This window comes from Anguilla anguilla, chromosome 8, assembly GCF_013347855.1.
Source record: "Anguilla anguilla isolate fAngAng1 chromosome 8, fAngAng1.pri, whole genome shotgun sequence".
NCBI classification, from domain to species: Eukaryota; Metazoa; Chordata; class Actinopteri; order Anguilliformes; family Anguillidae; genus Anguilla; species Anguilla anguilla.
This window is the reverse complement of record NC_049208.1, coordinates 20,590,179-20,604,069: the sequence shown is the minus strand read 5'-3', so window position 1 is coordinate 20,604,069 and position 13,891 is coordinate 20,590,179. Positions and strand designations below refer to the sequence as shown.

Genomic DNA, 13,891 nt, shown 5'->3' with positions numbered 1-13,891 from the left:
CAGCATTGATGTTTGGTCTGTCCCTGCACCTGGGTATTGCGAACATAAGTTTCCTGTGAAATGATACTCGTATCAAGGGTAATCCTAGACATAAGGTAGTTGTATCCAGTGAAAGGGCACAAAACGACATTGTCATGTAATTCAGCTTTTAAAGCAATTGGTCATTAAGCAATGGGGAAAAAAAATCGTATGGTAATGCTGTAAGCTTTGAACAGGGAGGAAACAGGCAATTAAAAAAGAAACAGGATTTCAAACTAAATCGGAAAACCTGCACTCTCATTGTTACGTCAGGCTGACATCTGAGCTAGGGTGAGAAATGTGTTCTCTTTCCTGTCTGTCTACAAAAATTGGAAAGTGACTTGTTGACCTGAGCCAAAGTCTTCATTTCATTGAGTCATCTCAGTAATGAATGTTTAATGGTCCTCTTCAGCTTTAGAAAATACACCCTGCAGTGTAAAAAAAGATGCTAATTGCTTGCTTAATCAAATGTTAATTTTTGATCATTGATAAACGTTTAAAAGTGGGGGACGTGACATAAGCCTGAACGGGTGGTCTTGACTGCTCCTGCCTATAAATGTTTGTTGTGTCCAATCAAATACTCCAAACCTTCAACTGATTTTCCTCTAGAATGTTGTTAATTTAACCCTTAAATCAATGTCTAAGTTCAGTGTATACGATCAAAAATATTTGTTTAGAACATTCTTAACTGAACATCCTAATGCTGAATTAATAATCACTATTGGTAATTGACAGCAGTGGATTTCTAGAACACTGACTGACTTCGAATTTTGAAAAAACATTCCAGGAAATACACTCTTCAAACGGTTAAAGCCTGTTGACCTTTTTCTAAAGCAGCTTGTCCTCTCTCTCTAGGATGGTTTGGATGCTCTGGTCTACGACCTGGACTTCCCGGCCTTGAGGAAAAACAAGAGCATTGACAACTTCTTGAACAGATGTAAGTACATCCCATAAGTTCCCCCTAATCCCCTTCCTCAGCGAAGAGTCTTCCACGCCCGCCACCTCCATCAGCACTAACGAGCGAAGCCTGGGGCTGGTGGCGGTGGGGGAGAGCCGTGCGTTTTCGGGTCACTGCCCCGGCGGGGGCTGGGCGGGGCCGTGTCTGCTGCCCGATATTTCCAACAAAGGGGCTTTCACGGGGCGGCGCGGCGACCCACATGGTGTCCCACATGACGGTCCGCACACGACGATCCGCGCACGCTCCGGCGCGCTTACTGTGGGTCTCCCCTTGGGCTCAGAATCCGGCTGCCCTGGCATGTTCAGTATTGTGGTGGGGGGAGTGAGCGGTGAAGGGTGTTTTCCAGAGTGTGAGGCCACTTCAGCAAGCTTCGATGAATAGAAAGTTGGTAGGTGGTTTTTACATATTTAAATGGGGGGCCTGCACAGAGACCTGCACATTCTGCAGATACGTGCATGCGCACACACACATGCATGCATACATGCATACTTAAATCACGCACGCAGGCATGCATACACGCACACATACAACACGCACGCAGGCACATACAGGCGGGCACGCACGGAATTGGGCCATAGTTACTTGCTGGGGTGCATTAATCCCAGCCTGTATACCTAGGCTGTGAATGTGTCAGAAAGGCCTATTTGTGCAGTGATGAGCTCAATAGCATTGTGTGTTCTATAGCCGATAATGTGTTCAGTACATGAAGTGTACACGCATTGCCGGACATTAATGGACTGGGTGGGAGAAATTCCTCTACTGCCTGGAGGCCATAGCACCACTTCCTTTGTGATTAATCCGCCTTGACCCTATACACACACACACACACACACACACACACACGCTTTGCATTGTGTCATTCACAGATTGATGAATGGGGCTTGTTTGTCTGATAGAATGATTCCTTTGTAAACATGTAGTTACAGTCCCATGCCGTTATTGGCAATATTTCAAAGTGAGTAAGAAGTTATTTCATTTTTAAAACGGTTCTATATTATGTAAGACAGAAAGACATTCAACTTCCCTTCTAGTTATCCCCGTCCTTTTATAACGTCTGTGTGTAAAAAGAACAAAATGACTCCTTTTTAATTTTTTTTTTTTCTTCTAGGAATGAAACCATTTTTAGAGCAGCTATCAAGCGCAGTGAAACCGAGCAGTAACTAGAAACAGCTTGTACATTGCCGTTCTCACTTTAATAGCCTTTCACTATATTTTTAGATAAATTGAACTTGGATGTCTTGCACCCCCCAATTTTTTTTCCATGCGTGCCTGTACCAATCGTGACCCGTGTGAATTGAAAATAATCCTTTTCAGCTATGACCAAATTTGGCTGAATGTAATCTCCCCTCTGGGGAAGCAGAAATTGTTAAAGTGGACGAGGCCTCCGTGCCTTTGCTGTTGTAACGCACGCTGAATTTTAACGCTGGTTCTCGACAGCGTGGAAGGAGATCTCCCCGAACTCCTCCCTCAAAGTCACGTGCCTGTTTACGCCATTACTCTTCAGTCCTAGAGCACTGGTTATATGGATCTAAGATCAGAATTCCCTCAAGAAGTTCTATATAGACAGTGAGTGCTGTTATTTTAAGGCCCTGGACTAGTTAACTTAGACATACTTGGTAATGATACACGCCCACACTAGGCTTATATGTACTTCAATATGTACAGTAGGCCTAAATGCTTTCAGAGGTTAACAAGCAATGCTTTAACGATGACTGATATTTTCAAGATTTCAAGGACATAAAATTTCATGGCCTGTTCAAGCCTTTGCTTTTCTGCTCCTCTGGCAATCCATGCATTTTTTTTTACTGGCCTGATTGTAGCGTGTGCCACTGCAGGCTTCTTACTGTGCCGGGCAGTGACTGTAAAGCACAGCCAGCCGTGGCCCCCGGAGGCCCCGTCGCAGGGCTTCCCGTCAGATGCTCCCGTGGAGGAGGCCTTCAGCACAGAGGAGCGCTCTGCAGTGGCTCAGCTCAGATACCCTGCAGCCACGTGGCACACTAAAGGCACCGTCACGGACGAGCACGTTGGCACATGAATTTTCATTGCACAAATTTGCACTTTCGGCGTGCTCATCCTCAACAGTCTCTTTTTTTGTGTCCCATATCGCTCCAGGGGTCCCTCCAGCCCCCATTTTCTTAAACTCATAAGTCCATTATGTTTTCATGCGTTTTTGTTGTACATTAAGACTCTACTCTATATCTACTGAGTGTTCACAACGGAGAGCTCGGCGTGGACTTAATGTCATCTTCCAGTACGCATGTCACAGCACACACACATTGTTTTTATTGTACTGTTATCTGTGCCTCATCCTTATCTTTGAACGAAACAAGTTCACAATTTTGACATTAAAGGGAACCTCCACTTGAAAAAGCCTGAACTGAAAATGCAGCCAAGGGTCAACAGTGAATATTTCTTGTTTGGTTCCTGCTTCAAAAGTTGCTTTCAAAAGCAGCTCTTCTGTTTTTCATGTTTAGCAAGTGGGGCCTATGTTTGCAAACGCAATGGAAAATTGGGTTGTCCCTGCTCTGGCTATGAAAGCTCTCTTTTGAAGGGCTCCGATCCTCCGAAATATCTTTTTGTTTGCCTGTTCTCTAATCTGGGAGTGTAATTTTCATAGCCATTGATTTGCATTAATGTAGGCTATTCTTGTTGTGTGGAACGCAAATGCAAAGCCCTGGATTCTTAATTGACCAGTTTCTGAATTTTGTGTTTTTTCTTTCAAGTGAAGAATCACTTCAGGCTGTGTTTTGTAGTTGAAACATTGGTCTATCAACTGGGGGACCACTGAATGCATGGTGTTGTGTAGTGCAGTCAAAGAGTCAGTGGAAGGACAGAACAGAGAGCTGAATATGCCCCTTACTGAATAGTTTATTCTCTGACTGATCTCCCCTCCACCAGACAAGGACACCATCAGCAAGATCCGGGACCTGCGCATGAAAGCCGAAGACTACGAGGTGGTGAAGGTCATCGGCAGGGGAGCGTTCGGGGAGGTGCAGCTGGTGAGTGGAGACGGACCGAGGCTTTGAAGAGCGGGAGGTCAGATGCGTCTAGGCCGCTCGTTTTTGGGTCACGCTTTTGCGCTTTAGGACTTGATCTGGACAGTGTGCTTTATCCATCCTGTTCCTCCATCACTGTGTTGTGGATGGAATCGCTGTGAGGCAGAAAGTGCCTAATCTTATGAAGTCATACTTTCATTTTTACTTTTACAGAGCAAGACGTGAGCAGAGCAATTTCTTCATTACAGTTGGACTATGATTAATTGTGTTTCCGTTCAGATTTAGGGAGTCTGTTGTCAGACTTGCAGTTGTAGTGCATGTGCTTTGATTTTCCTTTTAAAAAAAACATACCCTTATCTCTGCACGAGGCCTATTTATGTTCCACAAGCACAGACAGGCCACAATCGGTCACAATCCACATTTGTTGCGATGGTAACAAATTAGAATCTTTTCAGCCGACTCGTGTGAATGAAATGCACTGTTCAGGCCTGCAAGTTGGCCGGGTCCAGCATAGTTCTCTTTTCTAGGCTTACAATCCACACGTTGCTTCCTCTGATACTGAGAACTCACACCTTTTTCCCCCTCAGCGTTGTCACAAAGCCATTAGAGTTGCTGCCATAGCAACCCGGTTGCCGCAGCGCACTGGAAAATGAAATGAAAAGCTTGAGTTTTCCTTCTGTTTCGTCTTCCCGTCCAGGTAAGGCACAAGGCCACGAGGAAGGTGTACGCCATGAAGCTGCTGAGCAAGTTTGAGATGATCAAACGGTCGGATTCGGCTTTCTTCTGGGAAGAGAGGGACATCATGGCGTTCGCCAACAGCGCCTGGGTGGTGCAGGTACGGATCGTGAGCGCTCGGCGTCACTTTCGCGGTTCAGAGGCCGCGATGCGTCCTGGCAGGTCTGCACGGACCGCTGGGAGCTGCATGCCTGCACTATATAACCGCAACAGAGCAGCTGAATTGAATAAACATTACGATTTTTGATTTACCACACTTCAAAAGAGAACATTTAACATTTTATAAATGCGATACAGGGCTCAATTTGTGCATTCCTAATGTGTATATATATATATTTATACGGAAAACCACATGAAACATTGGAATTTCGCTATGGCATGAAATATACAATCAGTCTGCGGTTTCATAGTCCAAGTTAACCTTTAATGTATTAAAGTTGTGCACTGAAATAGTGAGGGCTTTCAGCCCAGCTGCAGTGCTGGAGAGAGGAAGTGTGTGTCAGGTATGATTTAGATTTGAGTCGTGAGCAAATTCTTGAAAAATGTTTTTTTTTATTCAACCCTACCCTTCCTGGGCGGATTTTGAAGTTTTTTTTTTTTTTGTTAAAAAGAAAAGCAGTTTCATAACTGACCCTCTTTTTGACCAAACATGACCCTACATATAAATCAGGGATCTTGCACGAGATTTCCAGTCACAATTTAATGTGGCGTGGCCGTCTTTAAATGGACCGCTGTTCGGCAGGGATGCCCTCGTTTGACTCTGTGGTTTGTTTGTGTCCCCTCCCCCCAGCTGTTCTACGCCTTCCAGGATGACCGCTACCTCTACATGGTCATGGAGTACATGCCCGGGGGCGACCTGGTCAACCTGATGAGCAACTACGACGTGCCGGAGAAGTGGGCGCGGTTCTACACCGCCGAGGTGGTGCTGGCGCTGGACGGCATTCACTCCATGGGCTTCATCCACAGGTACCGACGCTTTCTCTCCCCCTCCTCTTTTCCCTCCTTTATCTCTCACTGTCTCTTTTCCCTCTCTTATTTCTCGCCGCCTCTTCTCCCTCTCTCCTTTTTCTCCACCTCTCCCTTTCCACCTTCTCCTCTCCTTCCCTCCTTCTTTCCCCCTCCTCTCTTTCTGTCCCCTCTAATCTCTCTTGTGCACTGACTCGCTTGCTCTCTCTTTCTCTGACACGGTTTCTCTCGCTGTTTCTCTGACTCTCCCTCATCTTCACTCTGTCTCTCGCGCTTTCTGACTCTTCCTCGCCCTCTCTCTTTTTTCTTTTTGAATTTATTCTGGTGTAATAAATTGACTATGATGTTCCAGTAAAGGGACATCAAAGTCTCTCTCTCTCTCTCTCTCTCTCTCTCTGTCTGTCTCTCTCACTGAATCTCTTTCATGTTACATTTTAGTCTCAGTGGAAAAGTAACCAATTGGCAGGGTTGGAGGTCACCCATTGGCAGGAGCAAAGGTTGTGACAGGTCTAGACTGTGAATTGTGCGGTTTGAATTGAACACAAACATCTTATTTTTTAGTTTAGTGGGTTTTCTTATCTAACCCCTCCCCCTTCATGCTGCCCTAGATGGATCTGAGGACTCGAAAGCCTTGGGCGGTGAATACCGCTGTCAGCCAGTTTTCCATGGCCCAGGGCTTGTACCAGGCCGATCCTGGCTTTTCTCTCTGCAGAAACCCAAGTGCCGTTTGTCGAAACTTGCTGCCGTTTCGCCCCCTTTATTGGAGCATTTAAAAACACTCACCCAGCAGTTCCCCATCAAGTGGCAGTTTTGACTCCTGCCGTTCTTGATGTGGTGCAGAAGATTCATTTTGCAGTCTGCTGCGTTTGTGTATTTACTTTCTATTGGTTTCACTGTCATTGTTCTCCTTTGTAAAGTGTAGTTTGTTAAAACAGCTAAAAGTGAACAGTTACTGCACGAAGGGGCAATTGCATCCCGTTGCATTCCGTGTTCGTGTTACAAAGGAACCGTCATAAAGAAAGTGTTTGTAGGGTTTGGGATTCACAGAACCAGGGGCGTCTGTATTTATTAACCTGTCCTTTTGCTGGGCGTCTGTCGTTGGCACCAGCGTTGATCTGAGTGGTTCCAGCGCGATGGGGTTCTCACACAGCGGGTTTGAAAATGTTCAGGTTTGTGTTCAGACTTGTCCATCCCTTGGAACTGAACAGAAAAAAATGGCAGCGGAGCTGAGAGAGAAGGAAATTTCACAGCAGCAGCCTTGTTTTCAGAGCTGTTGCCGCGGCACCCACGCTCGGGTTCTCGTCTGTCGCCGCGACACAGACTGGCTCCTACTGACCTGAGGACCACACTTCGCTCAGCCAACACGGCTCTTGAGACTGAGAAGTTGGCGTCAAACGGTTTGATTTCCTCTTCGCTCTGCCACTCTCTCGTCTGATAAACGCTTTGTTTTTGTCGTCCTCCAGAGACGTGAAGCCAGACAACATGTTGCTAGACAAAGCGGGCCACTTGAAGCTGGCGGACTTTGGGACCTGCATGAAGATGAACAAGGTATAATGTCCACCTGGAAAGGCTATTAGCTAATGAGAAAAACCTCAGCTGTTGTTCCAAAAATTTGAATTCACATTCAGTTCAGATATATCATTCTTTTTCTCCCCTAATTGGGGATTTTTGTTTCCCTTATGGCTACAAGGTGCAAGGAATGCTAAAATAGATAATGGAATGGAATGAAATACAAAATAGTGCAATAAATGCATTGCTATTTTGTCCTGTTGCTTGTTTTACCGCTAAATGGCTGTGTACGTTAACAAGTGTATGCATTACTACCATGTCACCAACAGTCTGGTTTTAGGTCTGAACGTTGCACCATCACTGCTACCTCCTTGGTTGTAAATGATATTGTCAGCTTTGGACAATCGTCAATTCTACGCAGCTCTTTTTGTCGATTTGTCTAAGGCTTTCTATACTGTTGACCATCCCATTCTTTCTCACACTCCTTAATTCAATACCACAGCTCTCAAATACCAATCAGACCACAGTGTGTGGTTTTAGGTGGTATACGATCTGAATCGTTGTGTCATGACAGGAGTTCCTCAGGGTTCTGTCTTGGGGCTAGTCTTGTTTACACTGTATATCAATGATATTGTATCTTCTGTAACTTTTTCACTTTCCACTTATGTGCTGATGGCAAGATTTACTGCTTTTGGCATTCTATGCATATAGCTGTTAAAAATCTTCAGCCAAGAAATAGTGAAAACGCTAACCTGTTGATCTAAATATCTCTGCATTTGGCATGACACCAGACTTGTTTGGTGTCAAGCCAAAACTCACATTGATAATCTAGTTTAAAAAAATAAAGAATAAAGCTTGGTTTCCTGAACCAGGAACAAATCTTGTTTTCCTAAGGCCTGTAGGCAGAGGATTGTCGAGGCAACATGTTATATATAGGCATGCGCCTGTCTCAGTTGAGGTTACTGGATGCTGCTTACCATTCGTCTCTCAGGTTTATTATGGGTGGTGCTTATTGCGCCTATCACTATTTTTTATCAGAAAGTTGGCTTGCCATCACTTATGAAAAATTTCAATTGGGGAATTAGAAAATGGACTCCCTGTGGGCTAACACCGTGTCCCGCTTCTCAGGATGGTATGGTACGATGCGACACCGCAGTGGGAACCCCTGACTACATTTCGCCGGAGGTACTGAAGTCGCAGGGGGGAGACGGCTACTACGGCAGGGAGTGCGACTGGTGGTCTGTCGGAGTCTTCCTCTATGAAATGCTCGTCGGTGAGTCACAAACCAAAATGATGTCCAGCCACCTCTGGTAAACGGGCATTCACATTGAATAGACCATACATTTTGAAATTAGCTTTCAATAGGAAGCTTTGTATAAAAACAAACAAAAAAACTTGTATTTAAAGCACTATTTGAACCGATGCAGTTGATTATCCTCTGTTGAATCGAACAATGGCATGCATTCACCATGCTGCCCGGTGAAAGGGCGTGGAATAAAGAATGGCATGTATCTTGTTATTTCAGTGTTGCTGTGTCAGTGCCCTCATTTTCAGAGAACGGGCATGAGCAATTCACCGTCTGATGTGGCCAAATGCTGCTAAATGGCATGCTAGCGACAGGGTCAAAAGCTGGATGTGATCTCTCGCCACCTGAAAGCTCTTTGTGCTGTGTGTGTGTGTATGCTTTCCTTTGTGTGATTGCTTGTGTATGTGCGTGCGTTGCTGTATGGCTCTTCAGTATGGCTCCTTGGCTGCGGCTGGTCCCCCTGTTGTTCACATGCGTGTCCTGTGGTTTGCTTGCAGGAGACACGCCCTTCTATGCCGACTCACTGGTGGGGACCTACAGCAAGATCATGAACCATAAGAACGCGCTGACGTTCCCAGACGACAGCGAGATCTCGAAGGACGCAAAAAACCTCATCTGCGCCTTCCTGACCGACAGGTGAGACAGCAAAGCAGGGGCTGCTGGGAAACCGCAGCATGGCCGCAGTCCTCAAGTCCCAATCCAGTTTCCGTCTGCAGACAGAATAGGCGTTTCAGCCGCGTAATGACCACTGTTTTGATGTTTTGCTGGGTTTCATCTTCAAATGTCAAATTTTGCCCCCAAACAATCTAAAATGTAAGATGACTAGATTAAATAGCAGTAGTATAAATATACTATCTTTCAGTCTCCTCCTATAATTCTATTTTTAGAATGTGCTTTTGCCATCCTGCTACACAGCAGGAACTATCAGGGAAAAAAACAGCCATCCAGATTCCCAGTCCATATAAGAAAATCATTCCAGTGATGAGGCGAAGGTCGTTTGTGCTCCGCCTCTCAATGGGCGGAGCCATCGACCAGTTTGAGGTGGCAGGGTTCACGTCTGCCGCTTCCTCGCTCGCTCACGAGTCTGGGGTCATCGGAAGCCAGAGACCGGTTGGCGAATCACACGAGGCCGCCCGAAGCGTCCCCTAAAACCGCGTCTTTCTGCTCCTCCCCTACAGGGAAGTGCGTCTGGGCCGAAACGGCGTGGACGAGATCAAGCGCCACCCTTTCTTCAAGAACGACCAGTGGACCTGGGAGAGCATAAGGGACGGTGAGTTTGTGTGGGAGCTGTGGGGGAGTTCTCAGGTGTGGAAGGGCTGCTCAGAGCTCTCCTCAGACTTTGGCCCTATACATGCGATTGGCTTCTTAAGTCCCACCACGGGTGTAGCCGTCATGCATTATGGGTTGCTTGCCGATTTCTGGCAGTGACTGACGTCGCATGGCTGCTCTGCCCATTATGGGGTCCACAAAGCCTCATGTGTGCATTGTATGTGCTATTTGCTTGTGTGTATTATTTTTTCCCCAAGATATTCTACAATTGGTTGTTGCAGTTGTCACTAGTGTGAAGAGCATTTGGTGAAAAAGTGAATTCTGCCTGAGCAGGTTTGAGTTTTATATCTGAAAATATTTCCATGCATGAATCTTTTCCACACATCACATCTGTGGGCCCAGCCACATTCGTGGCCTCCTCTTCACAGCCAAATTAAAAACGTGAACCGGCCACGGTTGCAGAGGTCTCTGATTCAGACGGCAGACTGTAGCCTCAGGGCGCTATCAGAACGTGCGATACATCAGAAGAAAGAAACCACCTCAAGCTAATTCGGCTCTCCATTGTTCTCTGAGCATCGACTCTGACAGTTTGAGTGCCGGAGCGGGTTGCGTTTCCAGGCATACGTTCAGAGGCCATGCCTCCGTCTGGCAGTCAGATCGCAAGGCTCGGGTCAGCCTCCGTGCTAAAACCCCTTTCACCCCGGCGACTCAAACGCTTCCAGCAATCGCACCTCGTGCATTAGCAAGCCTTGTTATTCTATGGGAATGGGCCCACATCACTTATATTGACAACAATGTTAATTCACGTTTTCTTGTAAAAAAAATAAATAAATACAAACATGCTGCAAGAAATTTTTTTTGACTGCTTTTCCTCACAGTTTGCATTGCTAGATTGTGTTTATTCGCAGAAAAGTTGTGAATCGCAGCGGCAAATGGTGATGGTAGGGGGTGGGAGGGATTTGCTGCACCATGCCGAGCGTGCGAGTAAACCCAGCAGCCTCTGACATCTTTTTCTCTGGGTCGTCTGCATTAGTGCACCGGGCGGTACTTTTTGGGGGGCGCTGGAAGGTGGGGCCAGCTGGCTCTCCGCCCCTCATTTCAAAACCCCAGCAAACATCCACACAGTGCTTGCAGTCACCAGGACGGCAGTAATCACCTGGACTTGGAATTATGGGCCTGCTCGATAAATGATAATCACTGCACTGTGTAAAGCCTGTGTTATGGTAATAGCCACGCACTGGTTGGTTTCTTTGATGTAGGCTTTCATAAATTACAATTGCATACCTGCATGATTTTATTTCGGGAGCTACACCCCTTCAGAATCCGCTCAGAACAGGCTAGCTGCCAAACATAATTTTAGTTGTTCTCGAGGGCGAGGGCTGAAACATGGTGACGTGGGCGTGGCAGGCCCCAGCGGGAACCTCGTGCTGATGTCGCCTAGTGAGCCGGGCGCCGCGCCTCTCCTCCTCGCCCGTTGGGGGCGCCACTTCTGACTCTGCGCGGTCTCGTTCCAGCCGCCGCCCCCGTGGTGCCGGAACTGAGCAGCGACATCGACACCAGCAACTTCGACGACATCGAGGAGGACAGGGGCGATGAGGAGACCTTCCCCATACCAAAGGCCTTCGTGGGCAACCAGCTCCCCTTTGTGGGGTTCACCTACTATAGCAGTCACCAGTGAGTATGATGTAGAAGTTTAGGGGACTATAACAGTCACCAGTGAGTATGATGTAGAAGTTTAGGGGACTATAGCAGTCACCAGTGGTTATGATGTAGAAGTTTAGGGGGACTATAACAGTCACCAGTGAGTATGATGTAGAAGTTTAGGGGGACTATAGCAGTCACCAGTGAGTATGATGTAGAAGTTTAGGGGGACTATAGCAGTCACCAGTGAGTATGATGTAGAAGTTTAGGGGACTATAACAGTCACCAGTGAGTATGATGTAGAAGTTTAGGGGACTATAGCAGTCACCAGTGAGTATGATGTAGAAGTTTAGGGGGACTATAGCAGTCACCAGTGAGTATGATGTAGAAGTTTAGGGGACTATAGCAGTCACCAGTGGTTATGATGTAGAAGTTTAGGGGACTATAGCAGCCACCAGTGAATATGATGTAGAAGTTTAGGGGACTATAGCAGTCACCAGTGAGTATGATGTAGATGTTTAGGGGACTATAGCAGTCACCAGTGAGTATGATGTAGAAGTTTAGGGGGACTATAGCAGTCACCAGTGAGTATAATGTAGACGTTTTGGGGTACTATGGCAGTAACTTTTTGAATGGCGATTGTGAGGTGCTAAAAATGACTGACAGATGGAACCCCCCGCCCCACTTCAGGTTTTCACGCAGCTCCAGCACCAAGACGAGCGACAAACGTTGCAGCTCCACCAAGGAGGACAAGAGCCAGGTAAGCGTCGCCCTGGTGATGCCACGACATCCCTGCCAAACGAGCGAGCGCTCCTCTCCGGCGCGTGCCTCGGTGTTGGGGAAAGCTCGCCGCTCGCTCCTCGATCCCGCGCGGCTCAACCCGTCACCGCCGCTGACCGTTTCTCTGGGGGCCGGGCCTTTCAAAGCCTGATTGCAGGCCTGATAGTGACTGACCGTGTGAGCTCCACACTCAGTTTTGCTTTGCATTCCGGTGAGAGACCCTGCAGTCACACTCACAGCGATGCTCGGTTCTTCTCCCACGCAGCTGGAGAACCTGCAGAAGAGGATCTACCAGCTGGAGGAGCAGCTGCACTGCGAGATGCAGCTGAAGGACGAGATGGAGCAGAAGTGCAGGTGCGCCGGTCGACCCCGCCCGTCCCGCGCCCCGCGTTCCGCAGAGTCGGTCGATCGCTCGGTCATTCGTGGGGTATTTTAGTCCATTGATCAATCACACGCTTATTTACTCAGTCCTTCAGGCGAGTTCATTCTTTACATCGCATTGCATTCCATCCTTATATTACATTCCGTCCTTACATTCGTCTAACGTTACATTCATTTGCAATCATTGTAAGTCATTCTGTTGGAGAGCAAGTGCATCCATCTGATTTATGAGTAATTTTGCTAGACCTGGCTAACGACATTCCCAGACCAGCGAGTATATATGTAACATTACTAAAGCATGAATGCAAATTAACTATGCTAACTAATAACCAAAATAAATATCTTCAAGACATAGAAATGACATCCACATGTTAAATTAATTCACAATGCGCACAATCCAGTAACCCCTATCTTAGGAAACCATTGTGAACATGCATTTTATTAGAAGGAAGGCTTATTTAAAAAAGGTCTTCAACTAATTACCCTGGATGACAATGGGTCTAAAAATAGTTGTGTATATGTAATGGGGTTGTGAGATGTGTCATACCATCTGTTTCTGCAGTAGGGTTGTTCAGGGTATCACAGCCCTCCCTGCATTTTCCAAGAGGTTGCGGAGCTGTGTGAGAACGCTCCCTCCACTGACCTTTGCGGCAGTGCGCGAACGCGGCCAGCGCAAGCCCGTGTACGCCTCCCCCTCCCTGAACTAAACGGCCCTCCCGCCCCCCCGCTAACAACCGCTCGACGCCAGCGTGAGACATTTACCGCCACGCTGAACCTCGCTGGGCGCCTAACAGCCTTTTCCCTCGCTCTCTCTCTCTCTCTCCAGGACATCCAACACCAAGCTGGACAAGATCATGAAGGAGCTGGACGAGGAGGTGAGGGGAGGGGCCTGAGATCCGGCCGCTTGTCATGTTTAATGAGGCCGGTCGCCTTTTTGTTGCGCTGTCTTCCATTCATCCCACAAAGCGTTGTGACTATTGGCAATCAGCATTAGGTTTTTGTTAATGTGGTAAACCATGTTTTTCCTGAACATGAAAAGTGTTATGATGTTCTAAAGTAATTCATTTGATCCTTGATTTTTATTTCTTTACTTTTTTTTTTTTTTTTTTTTTACAATGTGTTGTCATAAAGATTAAATACAGATTGTAAAAAATAAAAAAAACACGCCAGACATGTAACAAGCTCTCCATTTCAGTCTAATATAATCTTTGTGTGGCAAAGACAAAAGTTTTTCATTCACATTTACTTTTTTGTAAACATTTGGGCCAAAATTGAAGGTTGTTTTGCCGATCTCCCTTTTTCTTTCCTTTTTCTCTGACCATGTCTCTTCTC

The 13,891-nt window shown here is 46.6% G+C and overlaps 1 protein-coding gene across 2 annotated transcripts in view; it reads left to right on the top strand.

The window, feature by feature from the left end:
* Positions 1-13,891, top strand: part of rock1 (Rho-associated, coiled-coil containing protein kinase 1) — a 65,563-nt gene that overhangs the window by 29,767 nt on the left and 21,905 nt on the right. For both annotated transcript variants that reach the window (XM_035429262.1, XM_035429261.1), the window contains exons 2-13: positions 874-955; positions 3,875-3,975; positions 4,670-4,807; positions 5,498-5,673; positions 7,137-7,221; positions 8,311-8,455; positions 8,986-9,124; positions 9,667-9,758; positions 11,272-11,431; positions 12,089-12,158; positions 12,444-12,532; positions 13,386-13,434. In XM_035429262.1, the coding sequence (XP_035285153.1) occupies positions 874-955; positions 3,875-3,975; positions 4,670-4,807; positions 5,498-5,673; positions 7,137-7,221; positions 8,311-8,455; positions 8,986-9,124; positions 9,667-9,758; positions 11,272-11,431; positions 12,089-12,158; positions 12,444-12,532; positions 13,386-13,434 (1,326 nt within the window). The remainder of the gene's footprint in view (positions 1-873; positions 956-3,874; positions 3,976-4,669; positions 4,808-5,497; positions 5,674-7,136; positions 7,222-8,310; positions 8,456-8,985; positions 9,125-9,666; positions 9,759-11,271; positions 11,432-12,088; positions 12,159-12,443; positions 12,533-13,385; positions 13,435-13,891) is intronic.